General features: G+C 32.4%; 2 protein-coding genes across 4 annotated transcripts in view; one reads left to right on the top strand and one right to left on the bottom strand.

Annotated features, from left to right (window-relative positions):
- Positions 1-24,971, bottom strand: part of LOC127718404 (anion exchange protein 2-like) — a 136,810-nt gene that overhangs the window by 102,826 nt on the left and 9,013 nt on the right. The window contains exon 1 of one of the 2 annotated variants that reach the window (XM_052224409.1): positions 6,889-6,999. The exons of the other annotated variant lie outside the window; for it this stretch is intronic. The gene's annotated coding sequence lies outside the window, so the exon portion shown is untranslated. Of the gene's footprint in view, positions 1-6,888; positions 7,000-24,971 lie in introns of those variants that run through there. 2 annotated transcript variants of the gene reach the window in all.
- On the top strand, positions 20,161-23,611 carry LOC127718408 (uncharacterized). Of its 2 annotated transcripts, none has more exons than XM_052224421.1 (2): positions 20,161-20,222; positions 21,437-23,611. In XM_052224421.1, exon 2 carries the CDS (start codon positions 21,445-21,447, stop codon positions 23,125-23,127), a length of 1,683 nt encoding a protein of 560 aa, XP_052080381.1. In that variant the 5' UTR covers positions 20,161-20,222; positions 21,437-21,444; the 3' UTR covers positions 23,128-23,611. The 2 variants fall into 2 exon arrangements, with proteins under 2 accessions (XP_052080381.1, XP_052080382.1); XM_052224422.1 differs by having other exon boundaries at positions 20,161-20,236.

The raw sequence follows: 24,971 nt of genomic DNA, 5'->3' as shown, positions 1-24,971 counted from the left end.
GATGAGAGCTAAATGAACAACTCAAGACCAGTCTCCTGAGATGCAATTAAGGGATCGTTAAAGAAAAAAGAAAAAAAAAATTCACCCCTGCTTTCCCCCTCATTTAAAAATACCACACCAGATACCCCTCGGAGGGATCTGAAATTCTGATTCCCTGAAGGAACAATCACACTTTGTTAAGTACATTTCTTAAGTAAAATCTGGATAAGATTCCAACAGAGCAAAATCCTTACATGTACATTTGTACCCACCGTTTGTATTTTTTGTGTAATTGCTCCTTGAGGGTTTGCATCCCTCCACAGATTTTGGATTGGGATATCGCGTGCCAATACTGCAACACTTTAATTTAGTGTTGTAAAAATTATCTCTCATGATTTATAATTTACCTTGAGAGTACATAGTGTTATATTTTTTTCGTCCTGGCTTTTTTTCAGATAGATTAAATAAACTCTATTAAAATTGGATAGAAATTGTCATGCATTTATTTTCCAGGAATAATTAAACTGCCAAAAGGAAAGAAATATAATATTATCAACATGAAACTTTTTTGTACAATGAATTTCCCACTCATAATTTTTCTCTTAGTTGACAATGAGATTTGAAAGGTAACCCTGTAACAGTTTTCCCAACATTCTGACAATGAGATTTGAAACGTAACCCTGTAACAGTTTTCCCAACATTCTGACATGGATAAAATGATGTAATATAGCCTTAATCACTTTTCAGGGCAAGTTACATTACATGAGGGTCTGGATGGGGTCCTTCATTTCTATATTCTTTATTTTTCAGGCCATTTATCTCTATTCTTTATATTTTTTGTCCATTATTCTCTGATCTTTATTTTTTGGGTCCATTTTTCTCTATTTCTCTATTCTGTAAACCCTCATTAAGACCCTCTTACATCAGATGTAAAAAAAAATTAAAAAAATTGAAACTCATTTCTGACAAAAGCTGGTTAAAAAATGCCTCCAGAGAATATTGCACACTTACGGAACTTACATGTGTATATGAATGGAATATTTTTGACATTTTTACCTATTACATGTATGTCTGTTTGTTTTGTTCACACATATAAATCAATATAAAGGAATTTTATGTGACAGTCATACAAGTGAGGCGTTTAGTAATCCACCATTTTCTACATAAGGAAATTCCTGTACCAAGTCAGGAATATGGCAGTTGTTTTCCATTCGTTTAATGTGTTTGAGCTTTGATTTTTGCTATATTTGATTAGGGACTTTCCGATTTGAATTTTACTTGGAGTTCGGTATTTTTGTTATTTTACTTTATACTGTACACGTATAAATCCCAAGGAAAAGTCTTAAAATTGTGCAACTTGTGTACATGAAATGTGTTCCTGCACCAAAATATGCATTTGACCTCTGATATTATGAGACCTACATGTATACAACATGCCTAACATTTGATTTCTGACCTTAGCATGTACAGTGTTGTTACAAAATGTGTACCAAACAATAATATGTGTTTTTAGTGTTTCATCATTTAGAATAATATGTATATAATGTATATATTATGTAAGTAATTATAATAGGATTCTATTTTTAGAGTTCATTTTCTTTTTGAAGGACAGTCCAGCAATTTCATGAAGTTTCCTTACCAAAAGGGCTGTCAGAAGAAAACGTATGGGTAGGCATTTTGAGGTATGAAAAAATATTTAAAAATGGAAAAAGGGTATGGAAGGAACCCCTAAATACAAGTAATTTTAAGTGTTGAACTAAGTGAGTGAGAAAATATGGTTAAATACTCTTTCTCAGTGGTTCCTGAGGCTAAGAGAAATAAACTGGACATTTGGTCAAGTAAAACATTCTTCTTAACTGGACCAGACACATATATGATTTGGACAAAATAAAAAATTTCATTGGTCATTTGGTCCAGTTATGCATATCACTTAAGCATATTAACTGGACCAAACCTATTTTTACTGGTCTTTGCCCAATGTCTGGCGACCTTTCACTGTTTATGAACCAATCTTGAGAGAATAATCTCCCCTTTAAGAGGGCATGGCATAGCTATAATTCAAGAAGCCTCAAATTATTTTTTACAAATTCCATGAAATCATTATGGTTACAAAACATTTCACAGTTCTTTTCAACATTTCTGACTTAGCATGTTTTTTTTCCATCTTTTTCAATTATCTGTCACCAATTTACAAATGTACATATACATGTAACTTACTTAGATAGGGCTAAATCAAACAAAAGCAATCCACCTGATTAACATTGCCTCATTTTGTACCACTCCATCAGTAAATTACAAATTTTAAACTTACTCATGCACTTTTACATTCACAAGTATACTAAATGTACTTACTTCAGTACAAACGTAATTTATTATTCCAGGTGTATTTGCATAATCATATCAAACAGGAAAAACTGTTTCCTTTTTTGATTGACGTCCAGAATTAATTTCTCCTACATGTACATGTTGTTTATGACTATGATTTATCAGGATCGGCACAATGTTATAAAATGTTATTCAAAGAAAATTATATCTTCCTTGACGTACATGACATACCAGTAGATATATTGGAATTACAGCCAACCTGTTCAATAGACGTCAATATTTGTGGTATGACATGTACAGACAGTCATACATTGTAAACTTGTACCAGATGTAAACTCGGTTGATTGCAAACTTGTTGTTGAATGTGTTGTTTGATTGCAATCTTGTTCATGTATTGTTTGATTGCAATCTTGTTCATGTATTGTTTGATTGCAATATTAATCTTGTTCATGTGTTGTTTGATTGCAATCTTGTTCATGTGTTGTTTGATTGCAATCTTGTTTATTTGTTGTTTGATTGCAATATTAATCTTGTTCATGTGTTGTTTGATTGCGATCTTGTTCTGCATGTATTGTTTGATTGCAATCTTGTTCATGTGTTGTTTGATTGCAATCTTGAACCATACAAGCCACTGTAAACTCTTTCAATTGAAAACTTGTACAACTACAAACTCCTACCAACTTACAACTGGGTCTTGTATACATGTACATGATGAAACTACAAGTACTGGACACAGCAGGGGCGGATCCAGCTATTTTTAAAAAGGGGGTTTCCCAACCCAGGATAAAGGTGGGGTCCCAACTATATGTCCCCATTCAAATGCATTGATCGTCAAAAAAAAGGGTGGTTCCAACCCTCTGGGATCCACTTCTGCACAGTGACTTTATCAGTAGTATTCATCAATTACTTATGAGCCACTTAATCATCTAATCTACATAACATGAAATTATTCTATAAATTATTAATTATGTCTCAAAGATGGAAAGTCAGTTGAAACTATTTTATTTTAAGAAATGATGAAAATAAAATGCCAAATGCCATAAAGCTATACGTACATGTATATTGGTAATTCTCTATTCAAATTTAATTGCAACTGCATAAGGTATTGGTATGTATATATATATAATACTTGTAATTGAACACAAGATACATTTCTAGTTTCAAATCTAATAAAATGAATGAACCTCATTTAAAAAATAAACTGTTAACACAGAGATACATGTATGTCTCACCTTTTTGTAATTTTGATAAATGCAAATGTTGAAATTAAAATAGCAATACTTTAACATGTAAGTTATGCAAATATTCAAAGTCAATAAACCATGACTGAAGGTACATGGCTGAACAATCTCCATGGAAATGAGATGTGCCAATGCTAATACAACTGCATACCAAATACCACTGACTTATCATAAGTCGTTCCTTTTAAACAAACCTAAACACAAACATTAATTGCAAACTATGTAAAAGTTTCAAAGTCAATGAACCATGATGAGGGGGTAGGGCTATATAATATGCATGGAAACGAGACTTGCAAATGCCAATAAATTTGCATAACAAATATCACTGTCCATGCTGACTTAACATTAGCAGTTCAACTTAAACTGACCTTATCACAAACTAATACATGTAAACTAAGCAAAAGTTTCAAAGTCAATAGTCCACGACTGAGGGGGCAAGTCAAACAATCTCCATGGAAATGAGATGTGCCAATTCTAATACAACTGCATACCAAATATCATTGACCTACCACTAGTGGTTCACCATAAACTAGACCTAATCACAAACTAATACATTGTTGACACCGCTGCCGCCAGAAACAGCATACCTATGTCTCCCTTTTTGACTCCGTCAAGACAAGACAATACATGTGTATTTGTTATAAACCTTTTTTTGGTAAAAAGTAAAATAACAAAAATACCGAACTCCAAGGAAAACTCAAAATGGAAAGTTCCTTATCAAATAGCTAAATCAAAAGCTTAAACACATCAAACGTATGAAAAACAACTGTCATATTCCTGACTTGGTATTTATTGCCTTATGAAGAAAATTGTGGATTTAATCAGTAAACTGACATTTATCAATTCAAAATTATATAATACAATTATCAGACCAATGTATTTTAATTGGTAATTATGTTTTTAATTGATAATTATGTTAGGGAGCTACCATTTGATTTTTATGGGGAGGCTAGGATGACTAATTTTGTCCTGCATTATTTTTAAGTTGTAATCTCTGTCCTGCCTTTTTAATTTTTCACTCTATTCGGTCCTGCCTTTTTTTTTATTAGTTTATCCTGACTAATTTATACATAAATTGTCATCCTGCCTTTTTTTTTGCAAAGTGTCTCTTCCTGCCTTTTTTTTACTGAAAACTCCTGTCCTGCCTTTTATTCAAATTTCATCCTAGCCCCCCATAAAATTCAAATGGTAGCTCCCTTATGTAACACAATTGGAAATAATGTAAACAGCTATAGATTAAAAGGGGAGATAATTCTAATTTGATGTATTTGGCTGCAGGAGAAAATGTTGAAAACCAAGTGAAACTTAAAATAAAAATTTTAAGTTATTAAAAACAAATTTGATTTATACAAAACTCCATTATTCAATTTTTGTAAATTCCCATTGTTGCATTTTAAGTATATACATGTACAGCACGTTTGTTAAATTACTATATATTAATGGTACGAACTGTTTGCCAAGTAAACACTTACACTTGTAAGGGCTGTTTTTCGGTGCCCAGTCACAATGAATTTTTGTACATGTAAATGTACATGTACGTCTGTTGATGTCAATGCAAGAATAAGAAAAGGTTGTCATTTATTTTTGAAATGGATCTAGATCTAAATAAATTCAAAGATTTAATATTTTGTTATTGAAGATACATATTTTGTCGATTATGCATAGCTTTTGTCAATGCCCAACTAAACCACACAGCTATTCCATTTAGGATTTCAGTTGTTTTTCAGTGTTATCAATAGTTCATACACATACATGTATCATGCAATTTTTGGTGTGAATGACAAAATGTGGAGGTAGTAAATATAAGGTGTTAGGCCTCTAGAAAAATGTCTGAAGAAACTTGTTCTCATATTCCATCTGTACAGTATTGTGAAAAAACAACACATTAAAACACAAATGAAGCATAAATTTTAGTACAAGTTTGGAATGAACAAAAAAAAAAGCTTCATATAGAATTACCTTTATTAGCAAAACTGATTGGTAAATTTGAAGTACAACGTAATACATGTAGTATAAAAACTGGTTGGGCCCCTGAAAAAAAAAATTGCAGTGACACAGTTGGCCCCTGGAGAAAAAAAGTTCAGTTTTGTCCCCATCATCCTGTACATTATGTACAAAATGGAATGAATCTTTTATCAGGCTTATTAAATTGGCAGTTTGCCAAACAATAATAAATAAAATCTGTCACTATATACATGTACAAATGTATGAAGATCTTGATGGGGGTCATCTATTTCTGATTTCTTTAATTTTATTGGACATTTTTCTCTATTCTTTATTTTTTTGTCTTTTATTCTCTACTCTTTTATTTTTTTGCCTTTTATTCTCTACTCTTTATTTTTTTCAAATTTTTGCCGATTATTCTCTATTCTTAATTTTTTGCCTGTTATTCCCTATTCTCTGTATTTCAGTGCCCCATTATTCTCTGTTTATCATTTTTTTTTTGCCTTTTTCTTTTTTCTTTATTTCTTGCCTATTCCCTATTCTCTGTATTTTTGTTCCCCATTAATAATATTCTCTGTTTATCATGTTTATCTTTTTTTTGGGTCCTTTTTCTCTATTCTCTATTCTGCAAACCCCACCCAGACCCTCATATGTACATATTTGTTGTATCACTGTTATTTTCATAAGCAGGGCCAATAAAAATTTCATACTACATTTTTTAAATGTAGATGATATAAAATTCACACAGGGAAGTATTTTGATATGATTCATCATGTTCAATCCTCCACTAACTACTTACTGCCTTACTGGAATATAAAACATTATAGCTGCTTGCTTTGTTGGTTTAAAGGTTATTTCATAAAAATGCACACATTTACCTGAAGAATCAAATTATTGGAATTGATCAGGTTGTTGACAAGAAACTGAAATGAACTGTTGATGTTTGACAAAAATTGAAAAAAATAATTAAAACATCAATTTTAGATTATTCATTTCTGTTAAGTCATTTCCTTAAAAAATCAAGTCGATGCTCTATAGCGTCTTAGATAAACACACTTTTTTTTTGCTAGTCTACATCAATACAATATCCAAGACTCAAAAAAAAAATAGCAATGAAAAAAAATTTCACCATGTTCACTGCAATGCATAACTCTTTTCCATTTCATTATTTAAGATTTTGTACCTCTCCTTTCGTCCCTTCCTACTGTTAATTCAAGAATGACACATGCAGAATTCCTTTTATTGTGTTTGAGTCTAACTAAATTTGAACAAGCGCCAACAAATACACAAACCCGATCGGACGTTGGTCATTGCATCTTGTTATTTATATAACTGAAATGAGCAGAGGCCCCGCCATCAAAATATTTTGCTTATTTCTGAGTCTGAAGTAGTTGCTTACCTGGTTGACAAGGTTAATCTTGGAAATTTTGTAGTTAAAATGTGAAAAATATCGATTTAATCCCACACAGATCAGTACAAGTGCATAAATTCTGAAACCGGAAGTACAAACAATATTGCGGAATTATTCGTAGTTGCGTTTCGCACTGTTTGTTACATAGACCGTTAATGAGGGTCTGGATAGGGGGTACTTTATTTCTGTATTTTTTAATTTTTAGGCCTTTTTTCTCTATTCTTTATACTTTTTGTCCATTATTCTCTATTCTTTAAGCACCTCATTATTCTCTATTTTCTATTTTTTTGGTCTATTTTTCTCTATTCTTTATATTTTTTGCCCATTAATTATTCTCTATTCTGTAAACCTAAATCCACACCTCGTTAATATGGGCAACACATTATATATGTTGCACCGAAAACAGGACACAGGACATAATGTTTGTTTTTGGGAACACAAAATAGTTGACACGCATGATACAAGAGTTCATACAAGGTCGAAGGTTGGGGTAAGATATACAGAATTTTAGACTTCATGCTTCAAGCTGAGTAAAACATATTTTTTAGTGTCTTTGAGTTAATTATTCAACTAGATCTATTTACCTATAACTTTTGATTTACTTAAAATAAAATTATTTTGTAAATTATTTACCAAATAGGGGTAATACTGCATTATTCTGATTTTTTTAATCACTATTTATAAAAGAGGGGGGTCGGAGGGGTCCTGATCCCGAAATCCCGGGCTTAAAAACATGAAATCCTGAGGTCCCGAATTTAAAGAAATTTAAATCCCGACATCCCGAAATTCGAAAAAAGAATTCCCGGATCCCGAAAGGATCAATCCCGAAATTCCGAGCTTAAAAACACCCGATCCCGGAGTCCCGATAAAGGTCCGACCCCCCTCATAAAATCAAAATAGAAAATGCCATGCAGTGGACTTACGGAGGTTTCAAGTATACATGCCAACTCAATTCTATACCAGATATCTATATATAGCCTGCAATTGTCTTTTAATTTTGATTTACCTATATAGATATATAGGTATTTCTCCACAAACAAGTGCCTGTGGATATATCGTGACATCAATTCCATTGTCCGAACTTGAGAAAATGGTGGATAAAACCTGTTTTTATTGCTAGCTATTATAAAACCTCTCACCTGTGTGAAAATTTTCAACGCCTCTTTCTGGAAATCTTTGAAATCAAAATTCAATTTAAATAGTGACCTTTGAGCCCCTGGCAAAATCGTTTTTATAAGCGTACAGCTTTCAATAAAACCGGAATATCCACATGTGCATGCCATTACTGGCTTTCAGTAACTGCGACTACTCTCACATCGATACCTTGTGTCTTTTGTCTTATTGTTAGTTGCCTTTTTTCAAGTTGCTTCGTGTCGATCTAATACGTGTCGTTCTAATGAGTCAGGTCAATTCTAACTGATTTTTTCAGTTTTGTCTTATTGCTGTTAAAGCATGTACTGTCCCAGGTTAGGGGACGGTTGAGTGTAAAGCAGAATATTGTTCTATGAAATATTGTCCCCCAAGACAATATTTCATGACTATGTATCATGAAATATTGTCCTCGTCTATGAAAAAATGTCAAGAGAAGGACAAATTTCCATTATGAATACCATGAAAGTTTGTTCTGTTTAAGGGAGGTTATATTTTGTGTGTATTGAGACAATATTTCACAGACAGATCGTCATGAAATTTTGTCTCATGAACGGGTGGTATTAGAAAAGGACATTCTAGTTACTGCTGTACCTCCAAAATACCGTCCCAAAAAGATTCATCTGCAATCTTGTATTTACGAATATTATTAGTAAACTCGATTTTGAACATATATAAGTGATTGTCAGTATATTGTGTAATGTAGTACAATGGAACATACGTTAGACAATTTTTTAATCTATTAACCATTTATAAAGTATCTATGCAAATTTTGAACTAGCTTATGCTAATTAATATGATTACTTGTTTGAAATATAAAATATATGCTTGCTTTACAAAATAATTTCAGTTACAAATCTAGAAATGTGCATGCTTCATGATTGTGTACTCTTTTTAACTCGAGGTATCCACTTTAGGGATTCTAAGATTTACCAGGTGTTGGTTCACTGTCGTTTGTAATGTTTTTAACTTTGTAATAATTTGAACATTTTCATAGACAAAATTTCACAGTGAAATATTGTCATGGACAGAATTTCATAGTGAAATATTGTATTGGACATATCTTCTTATTTCTATGGACAGAATTTCATAGTGAAATATTGTATTGGACATATCTTCTTATTTCTATGGACAGAATTTCATAGTGAAATATTGTCATGGACAGAATTTCATAATGAAATATTGTATTGGACATATCTTCTTATTTCTATGGACAGAATTTCATAGTGAAATATTGTATTGGACATATCTTCTTATTTCTATGGACAGAATTTCATAGTGAAATATTGGCATGGACAGAATTTCATAGTGAAATATTGTCATGAAGGAAGTGACAAAATTTCATGGACAAGCACACTATTTCATAATGAAATAGTGTCTGCGGACAATATTTAATATGAATTTTACCTTGTTTGTATACTGTTTTACATTTTGTCCAGACTTTTTGTTGATAGTTGAAGGCCGTACTGTGATCTATAAATGATTATATGTACGTCATATGCATGGTCTCTGGTGGATAGTTGTCTCATTGGCATACATCTCCTTAATTCTATACAATACTAATTCCAAACATAAAATTAATAAAACAAGACAATAAAAGCGACAAGAAGTAGAGGCAATGCATTTGTTGCATATAAAACAATTTATCAAATGTTGAAACAGTGTTATTTCTTTATCAAATTAAAGACGTGGACTACCGGCGATAATAAATTAGAATGTTGCTATTTTTATATATGATCATATATAACAACAACAAACAGATGAAAATAAGATTGCTAACACAACTAGACAAAGTGCTATTTCTATGAAAAAAATATAAAAATTTAAATCAGAGGAATGCATTCGGACACAAGTGGACACAAGCGGAATCGCTATGTCAGTTACGACATGCTATGTTCAAAAAGGTATAAAAGATCACCTGCAGGCACCAATACCCTATCGGCATTATCAAAATATAAATGTTTATACCTAAATGGATCGAATCTTAAATTTATAGCAACCACTATACTTTGAAGAAAGACAACCACATTATATGTGAAAATCACCGGACAGGCTAATAAAAAAACTCGAGAATTGATATTTGTTGCATCTCAGTTAATCATGTGTATACGCTTAGTAGTAGGAGCAAAGACTTTGTTCATTGTTGAAGGCCGTACGATTACTTATAGTTGTTAATTTCTGTGTCATTTGGTCTCTTGTGGAGAGTTGGCAATCATACCACATCTTCTTATTTTATAGTCAATCTCCAGTCAGGGACTAGTCAACCAAGACTCAGAATAGTGTGGCCATGTACGATGACATGTCTTTCCTCCGAATGTTACAATGTGAAATAACACGTTGAAAATTTCGGCTTAGCGTGTCGGTCTAGTACAAAGTAGGGAACAGTAATAAAAGCGCTGTTCCTTTGCTTTTTTTGTTTTTTTTTTGCTGTGCATGTACTGATTTTGTGTCATGGATGGATACCCCATATCCGTTGTTTTTCTATTACATATATTCATATCACATAAACATGTTATTTTTCTTATATGACAGTTATATTTGCCACTGGACGCTAAACACCAATTCATCAATATCTCAATCATGCAGTTATATGCAGTCATTGACCCAAAATTACATGTAAGTATGATCGAGGCCTCGGTGACCTAGTGGTCTAAGCAGTGTATATACAGTGATTAACATATGCCTGTCAGTTTTGGGGAAAGAAACCTTAATAGACACAGATTGCCAGTTATGCTGTCGAATTTCGGTAGTTCTCTCCGGTTACTCTGGCTTCCTCAACCTGGAAAACATTACATGACCTCCGTAATATAACCATGGTATCTGAAAGTGGCGCTACAGACTGAAAGCAACAAATAAAGAAACAAAACTTATTTCAAACGGGATAGCACATCCTAATTTTTACGGATATGTTGTTTACCGAGCCTGGAAATTTAGAAATGATCCTGGTAAACTTGTCGATCCTCATAAATAAACTTATTCTAAAAGGTAACCGATTCAACACTGTAATTAGATCTTTGGGTATTGTTTTTGTTGGTATAAAAATTGATTTTATTAACAATAAATTAAAATCAAACTAAATTTTTATTGGTATAAATGTTGATTTTTTTTATCAGTAAATTAAAATCAACTAAATATTATTTTTATATCCATATGCATATTCATGGCTCTAGAATATGTCGATACCTGTATCTTTGCATTGCACAAGGTCATGTTTTTCTCTGGCTGTTAATGACGTCTTTACACTAAATCCATTTAATGTTGGATGTGTACTGATTAATATTTTAGTCTTAGATGCATGTTTTTTTATTAGTTGTTATTGGCTTTGAACTAGCTGTCAGTAACTGCGAGTACTCTCAGATCTATACTTAGTAAAAATGAGAATGGAAATGGGGAATGTGTCAACTAGACAACAACCGGACCAAAGAGCAGAAAACAGCCGAAGGCCTCCAATGGGTCTTCAACACAGCGAGAAAATCCCGCACCCGGAGGCGGGCTTCAGCTGGCCCCTAAACATAAATGTGTACTAGTTCAATGAAAATGGACGTCACACTAGACTCCAAAACATATAAATGAACTAAAATTAAAAAAGCATACAAGCCTAACAAAGGCCAGAGGCTCCTGACTTGGGACAGGCGCAAAAATGCGGCGGGTTTTGTGAGATCTCAACCCCCCCTTTACCTCTAGCCAATGTAGAATAAACAAACACACAGCAATACGCACAGTAAAAATCAGTTTAAAAGAAGTCTGAGTCTAATGTCAGATTAGGTAACAAAAGAAACTAAGCAAAATGACAATGATACATACATTAACAAAGGATTACTAGCAGTTACTGGCATGCCAGCTTCAGACCTCAGTTAAGCTGATTGAAAAATTATGTCTTAATCATACGAAAATCAAGCACTATCCCTCCCGTTAGGGGTTAAGTATCATACCATCATAAAATATATGAGAAGAACAAAACCGTATCATGCCTAAAACTGGTTTTAGAATAAATGTGTTTATTTCCGATGCAAAGACCCTATGAGTGAATCAATATTAATACCAACATATGCCATCTTTAATGACCTGACAACAGTATCGTAACTATATCCCTTCTGAATAAGTCTGTTTAAAGTATGGTTAGCTTTTGAGGTGAATGTCGACATTTTTGTGCTTTGTATAGAATATTACCATTAAAGATTGGATGTGGAATACCTGAACGTATAAGATGTCTGTATGTTTATTTATATTTACGAATAATGTCCTTGTATCGATGATAAAATTTAGTAAATGTTTTGACTAGTTTGTGATATCGAAAACACTGGTGTAATAATTTTTCAGTAATACAGAGGTTTCTTTCGTTAAAATCAAATACGTTGTTACATACACGAGCGAATCGAACAAGTTGAGATATATAAACACAATAAAATGGTGACAAGGGAACGTCACCATCTAAAAATGGATAATTAACAATAGGAATTGAAAAATCATCTCTTTTATCATAACTTTTGGTATTAAGCTTCCCTTTAAAGATATAGATAAGGGCAGTGTTCATTGTTAGTATTAGCTTTATTTAAAGTCAGTTCAGCAGGATAAATCTCTTTAGTGTACATACTGAAGTCGTCGTTATTGAGAGCCAGTATATCATCCAAATATCTAAAAGTGTTATTAATTTTTTGTATCAGATGTTGTTTCGATGGGTCTTTGCTGATTTTAGTCATAAATTGTAACTCATAACAATACAGAAACAGGTCCGCAATAAGTGGTGCACAGTTAGTCCCCATAGGAATTCCGATAACTTGACGATATACGGAATCTCCATAGCGAATAAAAATGTTATCTAGTAAGAATTCAAGGACAGTTATCGTATCAAATCAGGTCCAATTGACATAGTTCTTTTGTCTGTTGTTACTAAAAAATGACCTAAAAGAGTTAGAACATATATATTCGCATTCTGACTTTTTAAATAACCATTTAATTAGGTGTGTGAATTTTTTCTTAATAAGATTATGAGGCAAAGTGGTATATAGGGTAGAAAAATCAGAACTTTGAACAGATTCGAAATCACCAATATAAGCATGCGATTTATCAAGTACTTCCAACGAATTTTTGACACTCCAAAAGTAATTGATTCCACTATTTTCAAAGGCCTTATTTGAACAATTTATTACCAGGTTTTTGATTTTACCAAGTGTACTAGTTAGTAAAATAGACAGTTTAGTAGTGGAAAAATGGCTTGAAGACGAAATAAATCTATATTTGTAAGGTGTTTTATGCAGCTTCGGAAGCAAGTACATAGTTGGAACTTTCAATGTATTTGGTTCTGCTTGTAAAGAGGTAGCTAAAAGTTTATGTTTGATACAGATGTCATTTTCCGAAAATGGAGTCAGTTGGAATGTTGGTGAATTCGTGATTTCCTTTTGCAGAACCTCAATGTAAAATTTACGTCAAACAATGATGATATTATTAGCAGCATTATCAACCGGAACAAAAACAAATTCCTTGGCGAGTTCTTTTTTGTTGCGGTGATGTATAAATACCTTGTCACGTCCGATCTGTGTTGGTAGATGTTTTTCTGCTTTGTATCGATCTGATAAGTTAAGCCCTTTTCAGCTGATCTTTATAGTTTTTTTGTTGTTGTACTGAATAAACTAGTTTCTGTATTTCAGTATGTACCTGAGCCTGTATTTCACTGGTTGTCGTTTGTTTCTGTATATCACATTTATTTTGCGTTCATTGTTTAATACATACATCAGGCCGTTAGTTTTCTCGTTTGAATTATTTAACATTTATCATTTCGGGGCCTTTTATAAATGACTATGCGGTATGGGTTTTTCTCATTCTTGAAGACTGTACGGTGATCTATAGTTGTAATCTTCTATGTCATGTGGTCTCTGGAGAGACTTGTCTTATTGGCTATCATACCACATCTTATTATTTTTATTAACAACATTTAACAGTATAGCTTTAATAGATACAGTCTGTTATATTGAATGTTAACATAAGTGATATACAAATAAGGAGATGTGGTATGATTGCCAATGAGAAAACTATCCACAAGAGATAAAATGAAGTGGTGTTAAGTAATTATATGCCATCGTACGGCCTTCAACAATGAGAAAACCCCATACCGTATAGTCGGCTATAAAAGGCCTTGACATAAAAAATGTGAAAACCTAACGGCCTTATTTATAAAAAAACAATTTACGAAAAACAAATACTAGTATGACAGACATGTTTCTTTCTATGTTGTAATGTTACACTAATATTTCAGATTAGGGTGAAGGTTGGCGCCTGTTAAAACGTTTAAACCCGCTGCATTTGTTTGCACCTGTCCTAAGTCAGGAACCTGTTTCAGTGGTTGTCGTTTGTTGATGTGGTTCTTAAGTGTTTCTCGTTTCTCGTTTTTTATATAGATTAGATTCATTTCGTCTTCAAGCCATTGTTCCACTACTAAATTGTCTATTCTTCTTACCAGTACACTTGGTACAATCAAAAACCTGATAATAAATTGTTCAAATAAGGCCTTCGAAAATAGTGGAATTAATTACTTTTGGAGTGTCAAGAACTCGTTGGAAGTACTTGATAAATTGCATGCATATATTGGTGATTTTGAATCTGTTCAAAGTTTTGATTTTTCTACCCTATATACCACATTGCCTCACATTCTCATTAAGAAAAAATTCACACACCTAATTAAATGGGCATTTAAAAAGTCAGAATGTGAATATATATGTTCAAACTCTTTTAGGTTATTTTTTAGTAGCAATAAACAAAAAAACTATGTCAATTGGACATGCTTTGATACTATATATGCCCTTGAATTTTTACTAGATAACATTTTTGTTCGCTTTGGAGATTCCGTATATCGTCAGGTTATCGGAATTCCAATGGGGACTAACTGTGCACCACTTATTGCGGACCTTTTTTTGTATTGCTATGAGTTACAATTTATGACAAAAATCAGTAAAGACCCATCGAAACAACATCTGATACACAAATTTAATAATACTTTTAGATATTTGGATGATATTTTGGCTCTCAATAATGACGACTTCAGTATGTATACTAAAGAAATTTATCCTGTTGAACTTACTTTAAATAAAGCTAATACTAACAATGACCACTGCCCTTTCCTCGATCTTGATATCTATATCATTAACGGAAAGCTTAATACTAAAATATATGATAAAAGAGATGATTTTTCATTTCCTATCGTTAATTATCCATTTTTAGATGGTGACGTTCCCTTGTCACCATCTTACGGTGTTTATATATCTCAACTTGTACGATTCGCTCGTGTATGTAACAATGTTTTAGATTTTAACGAGAGAAATTTATGAATTACTGAAAAATTATTACACCAGGGTTTTCGATATCACAAACTAGTCAAAACATTTACTAAATTTTATCATCGGTATAAGGACATCATTCGTAAATATAGCTCAACATGCAGACTTCTTATACGTTCAGGTATTTCACATCCAATTTTTTATGGAAATATTCTTTATAAAGCACAAAAATGTCAGTATTCACCTCTGAAACTAACAAAACCTTTAAATAGACTTATTAAGAAGGGATATAGTTACGATACTGTTGTCAGGTCATTAAAGATTGCATATTTTGGCGTTAATATTGATTCACTTATAGGGTCTTTGCATCGGCACTAAACACATTTATTTAAAAACCAGTTGTTGGCATGACACGGGTTATGTTCTTCTCATATATGTTATGATGGTATGATACTAAACCCCTAACGGGAAGGATTGTGCCTGATATTCATATGATGAAGACATAATCTTTCAATCAGTTTAATTGAAGTCTGGAGCTGGCATGTCAGTTAACTGCTAGTAGTCTGTTGTTATTTATGTATTATTGTCATTTTGTTTATTTTCTTTGGTTACATCTTCTGACATCAGACTCGGACTTCTCTTGAACTGAATTTTAATGTGCGTATTGTTATGCGTTTACTTTTCTACATTGGCTAGAGGTATAGGGGGAGGGTTGAGATCTCATAAACATGTTTAACCCCGCCGCATTTTTGCGCCTGTCCCAAGTCAGGAGCCTCTAGCCTTTGTTAGTCTTGTATTATTTTTAATTTTAGTTTCTTGTGTACAATTTGGAGTTTAGTATGGCGTTCATTATCACTGAACTAGTATATATATTTGTTTAGGGGCCAGCTGAAGGACGCCTCCGGGTGCGGGAATTTCTCGCTGCATTGAAGACCTGTTGGTGGCCTTCTGCTGTTGTCTGTTCTGTGGTGGGGTTGTTGTCTCTTTGACACATTCCCCATTTCCATTCTCAATTTTAGACCGTTGGTTTTCCTGTTTGAATTGTTTTACACTAGTCATTTTGGGGCCCTTTATAACTTACTGTTCGGTGTGAGCCAAGGCTCCGTGTTGAAGGCCGTACTTTGATCTATAATTGTTTACTTTTTACACATTGTGACTTGGATGGAGAGTTGTCTGATTGGCACTCATACCACATCTTCTTTTTTCTATGAACCACTAGAGAATGTGGAGGGGTTAAACATGTTTGTGAGCGCTCAATCCTCCCATAACAGGAGACAGTGGTGTAACAGCACAACATAAGAACAAACTGTAATAAACAGTAGCAATTGGCTTAAATCAAAAGATCGGTACGAGACACAAAAACAAAAAACATAAAAACAATAGAAACAAAGCACAGAAAATGAAACAAGCCTGTCAACTCTGAAGTTGTGAGGTGAGGTGTATAACATTTTAATCTTAACAGATAAGGTTTGTTAATTATGCTGCCCAATGTCGGTGGTTCTCTCCGGGTACTCTGGCTTCGTCCACTCATAAATACGACCCAATGATAAAGCCAAGATATACAAAAGCGGCGCCACACAGCAAAAAAAAAAAAAAAATAACACAATGTCTATGGTTTGAATAGATGTAATATGTTACATGTATATCGAATGGCCACGTTATTGATATTAAAAAGAAAACCCTCCACCGATGATCAAATGACTTTGAGGCCAGTCTTACTCCTGGGTGATAAATAACCTGTAGCTAGACTTGTAGGGGAGACGTACTGACTACTTTGCGAAAAATATATCGTGGACTGAAAGGGATGAAGTGCAGATCTGTAGTACTCTGCAAGGACTAATATGGATAAATTTCTAATATACTAGTGGGTTACAAATAAGCTGTAGACCTGTAGGGGTGACGTACTGACTGTTGTGCGAAAAATATTGTGTGAACTAATAGAGATGAAGTACAGATGTGGCGGGACAACATCTTGAGACAAAAAATGCAAAAACAAAAAACAAATCGCAAAAAGAACCTCCCAAAGAAAACCCAAAATAAAACATGCCTTATGGAGGAAATATATTTTAGTGTAAACAATATTTTATTTTGAAAATATTAACGTAAACATTACAATATGACAGTTTTATTTGGATTGGAAAACAAGTGAATTTTCACTTTTACAAATTCCTCTCCCAGAAATATATTTTAAATGATCACTTGGATGATAATACCTTCTCAAGAGAAACTGACGAATAACTGATGACCTCATCAAACTAAATCAAAATTCTTTATTTCTAATTAAAGGGCCTTGATTTAGAGTATATGAATCATTACAAAATATACTTGAAAAGCTAAATTATTCAATATCAAAGCATACATTACATGTTACAATCGTCCTGAACATGCATGAAATATTTGCCACTGGACGTTAAGCAGCTAACAATAAATCAATCAATTAACATTACATGTTACAACAAATATATAGGGACACATAGAACAAGACAAAGAGGGACAACTCTATATGATAAGTCATATTTATATGTCATCTGTACAATATTTTTAGACAGTCTAAATAACGTATTGCATCTTAATCTGTACCTTTTTGCTTTGTCTCAAATAGAAAATTGTACTTAGATACAGACTATATAATAATGTTTTAGCATAGAAAATTTCATTTGTCCTGATCTAGATAAACATATTTTCTAATTGGATGTTTCTCGGATTTGATAACTTTTAAATAATAAATATATTTTTAGAATTCTTATCTTAGTAAATAAATAAACAGGACAGTAAAGATAAAGATGAGGCCCCTCATGGGGGTGTTCAAGTAATCACATAATCACAATTGTTTTGCCAATATAATCACATAATCATTAATTATTTTTTTAAACAAGATAATCAAATAATCAAAAATACAGTCCTAGACTATCAAATAATCATGAAATATTTGGTCTGGTAATCAAATAATCACTATAAAAAACGGCCAAATAATCACATAATCAAAAACCCCATGAGGAGGCTCAAAGATCGGATAATATTTTGTTGCATTATTTGAAGAATGCGCAGCAACGCAACCAGTTAAGTAAAGATGTATTTTTTTTACTTCTATTTCCGAACAATGTCTTCTGAACGTTCTCCTGGTGACAAATTTTGAGTACGTTCCAAATTTATACTTACACGTTATGGTGTAAATGTATAGTCAGCTATCTAGATTTTCATTGTAAAAAGCATATTTGAGTACTAGTATAAATGATTTTACTAGTTATCGTTAGATTTATGTCGTTATACGTTCTGCGCACTAGTTCAGAAAAAAGTGTAACAAAAATACCGAACTCCAAGGTAAATACAAAAAGGGAAGTCCATAAAAACTGACAATATCAAACGTTAGACTTTTATCAACCAACGGAACCAATATATCAGATATATAAGAATGACCAAGTCTATACAATTATATGAATGGTTACTTTAATAAAACTTTATATAATGGGCATCTACCAATTAAAGATTTAATTCACTCACAGACCCCTCAAATTAAATAAAAAAAACTAAAAACTAAAAACATAAAAGACCCGAAAGATGCCGGTTCATATCCAGTGGAATTTGATTTTGAAAATGTCTACATATAAATCTAAAATATCAGTTAGTGGACACACCAGGTTTCCGTACAATATAAATATATCTCGCTGTCAGATGCCTTTTTTTTTCTGTTCCTAGTTCAGAAGATGGATGATTACACTTGATTGTTTATTTGATTTTTACATTCAGGTAAGGCTGCAAATTTTTACTAACATATAATTCTTAAACGTGGTGCTTTTGTGAGTAAATTTCTTAAGAATATTAAATATCATTCTATAGCATCTAGCTAAATGTAATCTCCAGGCGTACTGGAAACGGGTCAAAAAGAAATGGAATGAAGTCAACAGAGCCGATATTCTGAAATAAGGATTAATTTTATTTCAACACTTATAAAATCTTTGTTTTGGGTTTTGAATATTAACAGTTGATTACAATATATAAAGCATTATTTCAGCAAGAAATAGATTATAGTCAACCATATGATAGACAAAAAAAAAAAACAAATACACAATTTGACAGTTATTTTTCAATGAGGAAATTTGTATTTCACAAGTAATATTATAAAGAGGGAGAAATATTTTCTGATCACTCTGGTGGATAGTTTTCTCATTGACAATCATAACACATCTCTCCATTCTTTTCATAATGTCATAGAAATTAAAATGATATACGGTTGACCCGGATGAACTCTTTTTATATTTGAATTATTTAACTGTATAGAACAAGAGAGGTGAAAGATACCAAAGGGACATTCAAACTCATAAGTCGAAGATGAATTGACAAAGCCATGGCTAAAAAGAAAGAGACCAAAAAAGACAAACAACAATACACAAAACACATCATAGAAAATTAAAGACTGAGCAACACGAACCCCAACAAAAACCGGGAGTGATCTCAGGTGCTCCTGATCAGTTGCTGATACGGTCATTTCATTCACTCCATTATCTTTCATCTACTTGTTTCTGACGTACAAAAATTCAATCCTGGTATCTATGATGAGTTTATTGTTGATAATTTCACACCAGACCCTACGAACTACTTTTACTTGAGCCAAAATTCAGTAAATAGTTGTTAGTTCGTATAATTTAAAAATATACGCTGCAAAGAAAATCCCATTGAAAAAAACCCAACTGATTTTTAATAATTATTTTATTCCTAGAACTCAAACGAACTTTACGTACATCATAAATTACACTATTTTAACACAGCATATTAAAATATCAGTAAAAAACCAGGTGTCCGTACAAGATAGATATATCTCGCTGTCATGTGACCTTTTTTTCTTCCTGGTTTAGAAAAATGGATGATTACATTTGATTGATTTTGTTTTATTCCTAAATTAAGGCAAGCTTACAATTGTTACTATCATATTTGATTTAGGTGTGCTATTTTTGTTGATAAATCTGTTACAGTATATTCATTATCATTCTAGAAAATACTAGCTAAAATTAATTTCCAAGCGTACTCAAAACGGGTCAAAACATGCATTAAAATGGAACGAAAAATGAAAATGGTAAAAAGAACTGATATTGTGACAAAAGGATTAATGTTGGTTTTCAATACTTATAAATTCTTTTTCTTTCAAGTTTTATTAACATCATTCAAATATAGCTACTGTCAACACAGTTAAAATATCGACAGTTGATAATCATGAAATCTCATACATAGAGTATCATTATGTGGGTCAATCGTAGAAAAACATTGTTGAAGTATACTGAACATCTCTAGTAATATAAAATCTAATAATGAAAGTCTAATTTTTACAAAATACTATATTCAGTAATTGTTTGAATTTAAGCTTGTAAATCAAAAGACTAACAACAATTATTTTTGCAAGACAAAGATGATTGTCAGTTATGTGATAGAAAAACACTGGTATTTGTTCATCGGATATAAATGTTGTTGATTATTAATGTTTTAATGTCGAACTGAAATGAAATAAGCAATCGAGACTAAATAAGCAATGAATAAGAGTTGGCATTTATCTTCCAAGGATTCCACAACTTGAAATTTGAATTAGAGTTGTTTTATTTAAATATAAAGAAATCATCCTTTAGTGCTGTGTACTTTTATTCATATAATCCGTTCGTGTTCTATTAACCATCTTAAACAATTCTGGCAATAATCCGTTGCAGTATGTGGTATTGTGACATCTGGATGTTTTGCAAACCTTGTTTTAAATAACTTATTGTAATATGTATATAGTTTTATATATTTTTTTTATTAACTGTTTGTTGTATTATAATTAATGTTTATTATTATTTTGTATATTTACCTCATGTTTCACATATATGTGTCTGAGCGTTGCATTATATTAAATCTTGAAAAAATCTTGAAGGTAGCCGAACTTATTACGAAGTAGATTTCGAATATTTCATATATTTATTTTCAATGCCGTCCACAATTTGCTAAAACAATATCATACCAAAAATTATATATGTAATTCAAAAGCAAATCAGATAAGCCTCAAATGAACAGAAAAGTGGAGCTTTAAAATTCACAAGAATTGTAAAAAACATTGATATTGATTAACATCTTTGATATTATATATTTTTCAGAGATCACAATGGCCTCTAATACAAGTATATGTGGTATATGTTCACTTCGACAGATAACGAAAACATCTGACAACTGGTGCCCGGAATGCGAAGAAGCTCTTTGTAATGAGTGTACAGACCATCATAAAGTACTGAAAGCCACACGAAGTCACGAAGCCATACCAATTTTCAATTACAAGTCACTTCCTTCATTTGTAACTAACATACAGCAATCATGTATCTATCACAATGAGCAATATCTACAATACTGCGTTGACCATGCTTTACCTATTTGTTTTAAATGCATAAATGACCACCGTAAATGCAACGTCACTACTCTTGAGAATACCTCCGGTAATATTAAGACGTCTGGGCATTTTCTAGATCTGGAATCCAGGCTGGACGACCTGGTACAAAACATCGATCGAATGAAGAAGGACCGAAAGACTAATCTGACTGACATTGAAGACATGAAAACGCAGCATGTTAGTGAAGTTAAGAAGATACGAGTTGAAATAAACAAACATTTAGACAATCTTGAGAGACAAATTATAAAAGATCTTGACAAGAAGGAGTATCAATGTAAAGAGATGATTCGGGGAGTCTTATCGTCAGTGAAAGAACAAGAAACCATGATAAATCAATGTATGGCCAACTTCCAAAGCATCAAACAATATGCATCCGATCTTCAAACATTTCTTGGGATGAGAGAAATTGAGTCGAAAGTTAATGAAAATGAACAATATCTGCGGACGCTGATAGAAACACATAGTTTCGACCAGCTTGACCTGGTTTGTAAGGTAGACACAGGTGTACAAAATATTATGAAAAATGTAAAGAATTTCGGATCAATAGAAATAAAAAATCGCATTAATAATATTCAGTTGACCAGAGCGAAATATAAGCAAGCACAACTGCAAGTAGCAGCAGCGAAAAAGACTGTAAACGATGTGAAGTTAATTCTGCAGAAGAAGATAGTAACAAACGGAATTTTTGTTAGAGGTTGTTGTATGTCAAAGGAAGGGGAATTTCTGTTCACTTATCATACTAAACATTCGCTTGGTGTAATTGCGTCAGATGAAACCCTCAAATATAGCATGTCACTTGATCCTAGTCATGGGTATGACTTAACATTTGTCGATGATAAAACTGTTGCTATTACATCTGGAGATTCATCAAAGAACGGAATTGATATTATTAACATTGAGAACCGAAGTAAAATAAAGTTCATCAATGTTCCTGGTCCTCCATATGGAATCACACGTGATCGCGACTCGCTGTTTGTCTGTGTAACAGAACTTGGTATATACAAAGTAAACACTTTTGAATATACTACCTCTCACGTGATCAGTTGTAAGTTGCCAAAGTATTCATATGTTTATGTATTCGCCGACAAAATATACTACACTGACAACTTTGATCAAAGTGTAGTTTGTTGTGACTTTCAAGGATCACGTGTTTGGTATTTTAAAGATGCTTCAGTATTGAAGTTACCGAGAGGCATCACTGTAGATAATGATGATAACGTGTATGTTGTAGGAGAAAATTCGTCGAATGTAGTCATCTTATCAAACGATGGAAAATATCACAAGGAAATTCTGACCGGAAAGAATGAACTTTTGCATCCATCTGCCATTTCCTTAGATAAACAGAACGGGACACTTCTTGTTGCGAACCGAAGCCAGACTGCTTTTCTCTACAAAATAGCGTAAAAGTTATTGAAAATCAGGGGTGTCTTGGAAATATGTAAAATTCAAAGTTTAAAAAACGTATTTATAGCCTTTTAAACAATTGATGTCACTCATTTGCTTTTCATTGAATGCAAGTAACACAAGAAATCAAAAACCTAGTGACTAAGTTTAACATTTCTCTATATGAGGTTTGCAAAATTATAGTTTACAAATTAAGGAGACATGTTATGATTGTAATGGGACCAATATCTTTAGATATTAAATTACGTGGGTGTAAGCACCTATAGTTCAGTATGGCGTCTTTAACGATGAACAAAACACACATCGTATAATAAAGTAAACAATCCATTTTATGTATATATATATATATATAATTAAACAATATAAAAAAGAAGATATGGTATGATTGCCAATGAGACAACTCTTCATAAGAGACACAATGACACCCCCTCATTTCTCAATACTTTGGTTCGTTATAACAAAAAATAAATGCATACAATTTCTACTTCTATTATTATTATTTTTCAAGTTATAAAAGTTTAAAAAAAATCAGTTGAAAAAAGTTTAACTCATCAGATGGATACAAATAGAAATACATCTAAAAAAACACAGAGTAGACGTGGCCGGTTACTTGTACATCCCAACATCAAAAAGACTCTAAGTACAGATCTGAGAGTACTCGCAGTTACTGACAGCTAGTTCAAAACCAATAACAACTAATAAGAAAAAATCATGCATCTAAGACTAAATTATCAATCAGTACGTATCCAACATCCAATGGATTTAGTGTAAAGACGTCATACACAGTCAAAGAAAAACACGACTTTGTGCAATGCCAAGATGTAGGTATCGACAGATTGTAGAGCCATGAATGTGCATATGTATATAACAATAATATTTAGTTTGCTTTTAATTTACTGATAACAAAATCAATATTAATACCAATAAAAACAATATTCAAAGATCTAATTACAGCGTTGAATTGGTAACCTTTTGGAATAAGTCTATTTAAAGAATCGATAAGTTTACCAGGATCGTTTATGAATTTCCGGGCACGGTAAACAACATCTCCGTAAAAATGAGGATGTGCTATCCTGTTTGAAATAAGTTTTCTACAGGTACAACCAAACTTCAAAATCAAATCTTTATATCTATGGAGGAATTTAGTAAAGGTTTTTCAATAATTTGTGGTAACGAAATCCCTGACTTAATAATTTACCAGTAATACATAGATTACGTTCATAAAAATCCAAAACGTAACAACAGACACGGGCAAAGCGAACGAGTTGTGATATATAAACACCGTAAGATGGTGCCAAAGGAACATCACCAGCCAAAAAAGGAAAATTAACAATAGGGAACGAAAAATCGTCCCTTTTGTCGTAAATTGTATTCTGGAGTTTCCCGTGTAAAACTGAAATATTTAAATCTAGGAAAGGACAATTATTACCGTTTACAATTGATTTATTTAAAGTAAGTTCCTTTGGGTAAATTTCGGCAGTGTATTTAGACAGTTCTTGATTATTTAACGAAAAATATCATCAAGATAACGGTAAATGTTATTGAATCTATCAATTAAATGCAATTTAGACGGGTCTTTACTGAGTTTGGTCATAAATTGTGATTCATAACAGTACAAGAACAAGTCTTCTATTAAAGGGGCGCAATTAGTGCCCATAGGAAATAAAGGCAACAGTAGTATACCGCTGTTCGAAATTCATAAATCTATTGAGAAAAAAACAAATCCGGGTTACAAACTAAAACTGAGGGAAACACATCAAATATAAGAGGAGAACTACGACACAACAGAAACACAACATTAAAATGTAACACACACAGAAACGAACTATAATATAACAATGGCC

This window comes from Mytilus californianus, unplaced genomic scaffold (assembly GCF_021869535.1).
Source record: "Mytilus californianus isolate M0D057914Y unplaced genomic scaffold, xbMytCali1.0.p SCAF_10, whole genome shotgun sequence".
Lineage (NCBI taxonomy): Eukaryota > Metazoa > Mollusca > Bivalvia > Mytilida > Mytilidae > Mytilus > Mytilus californianus.
The sequence above is the reverse complement of the archived record's forward strand: the minus strand, read 5'-3'. Positions and strand labels throughout refer to the sequence as shown.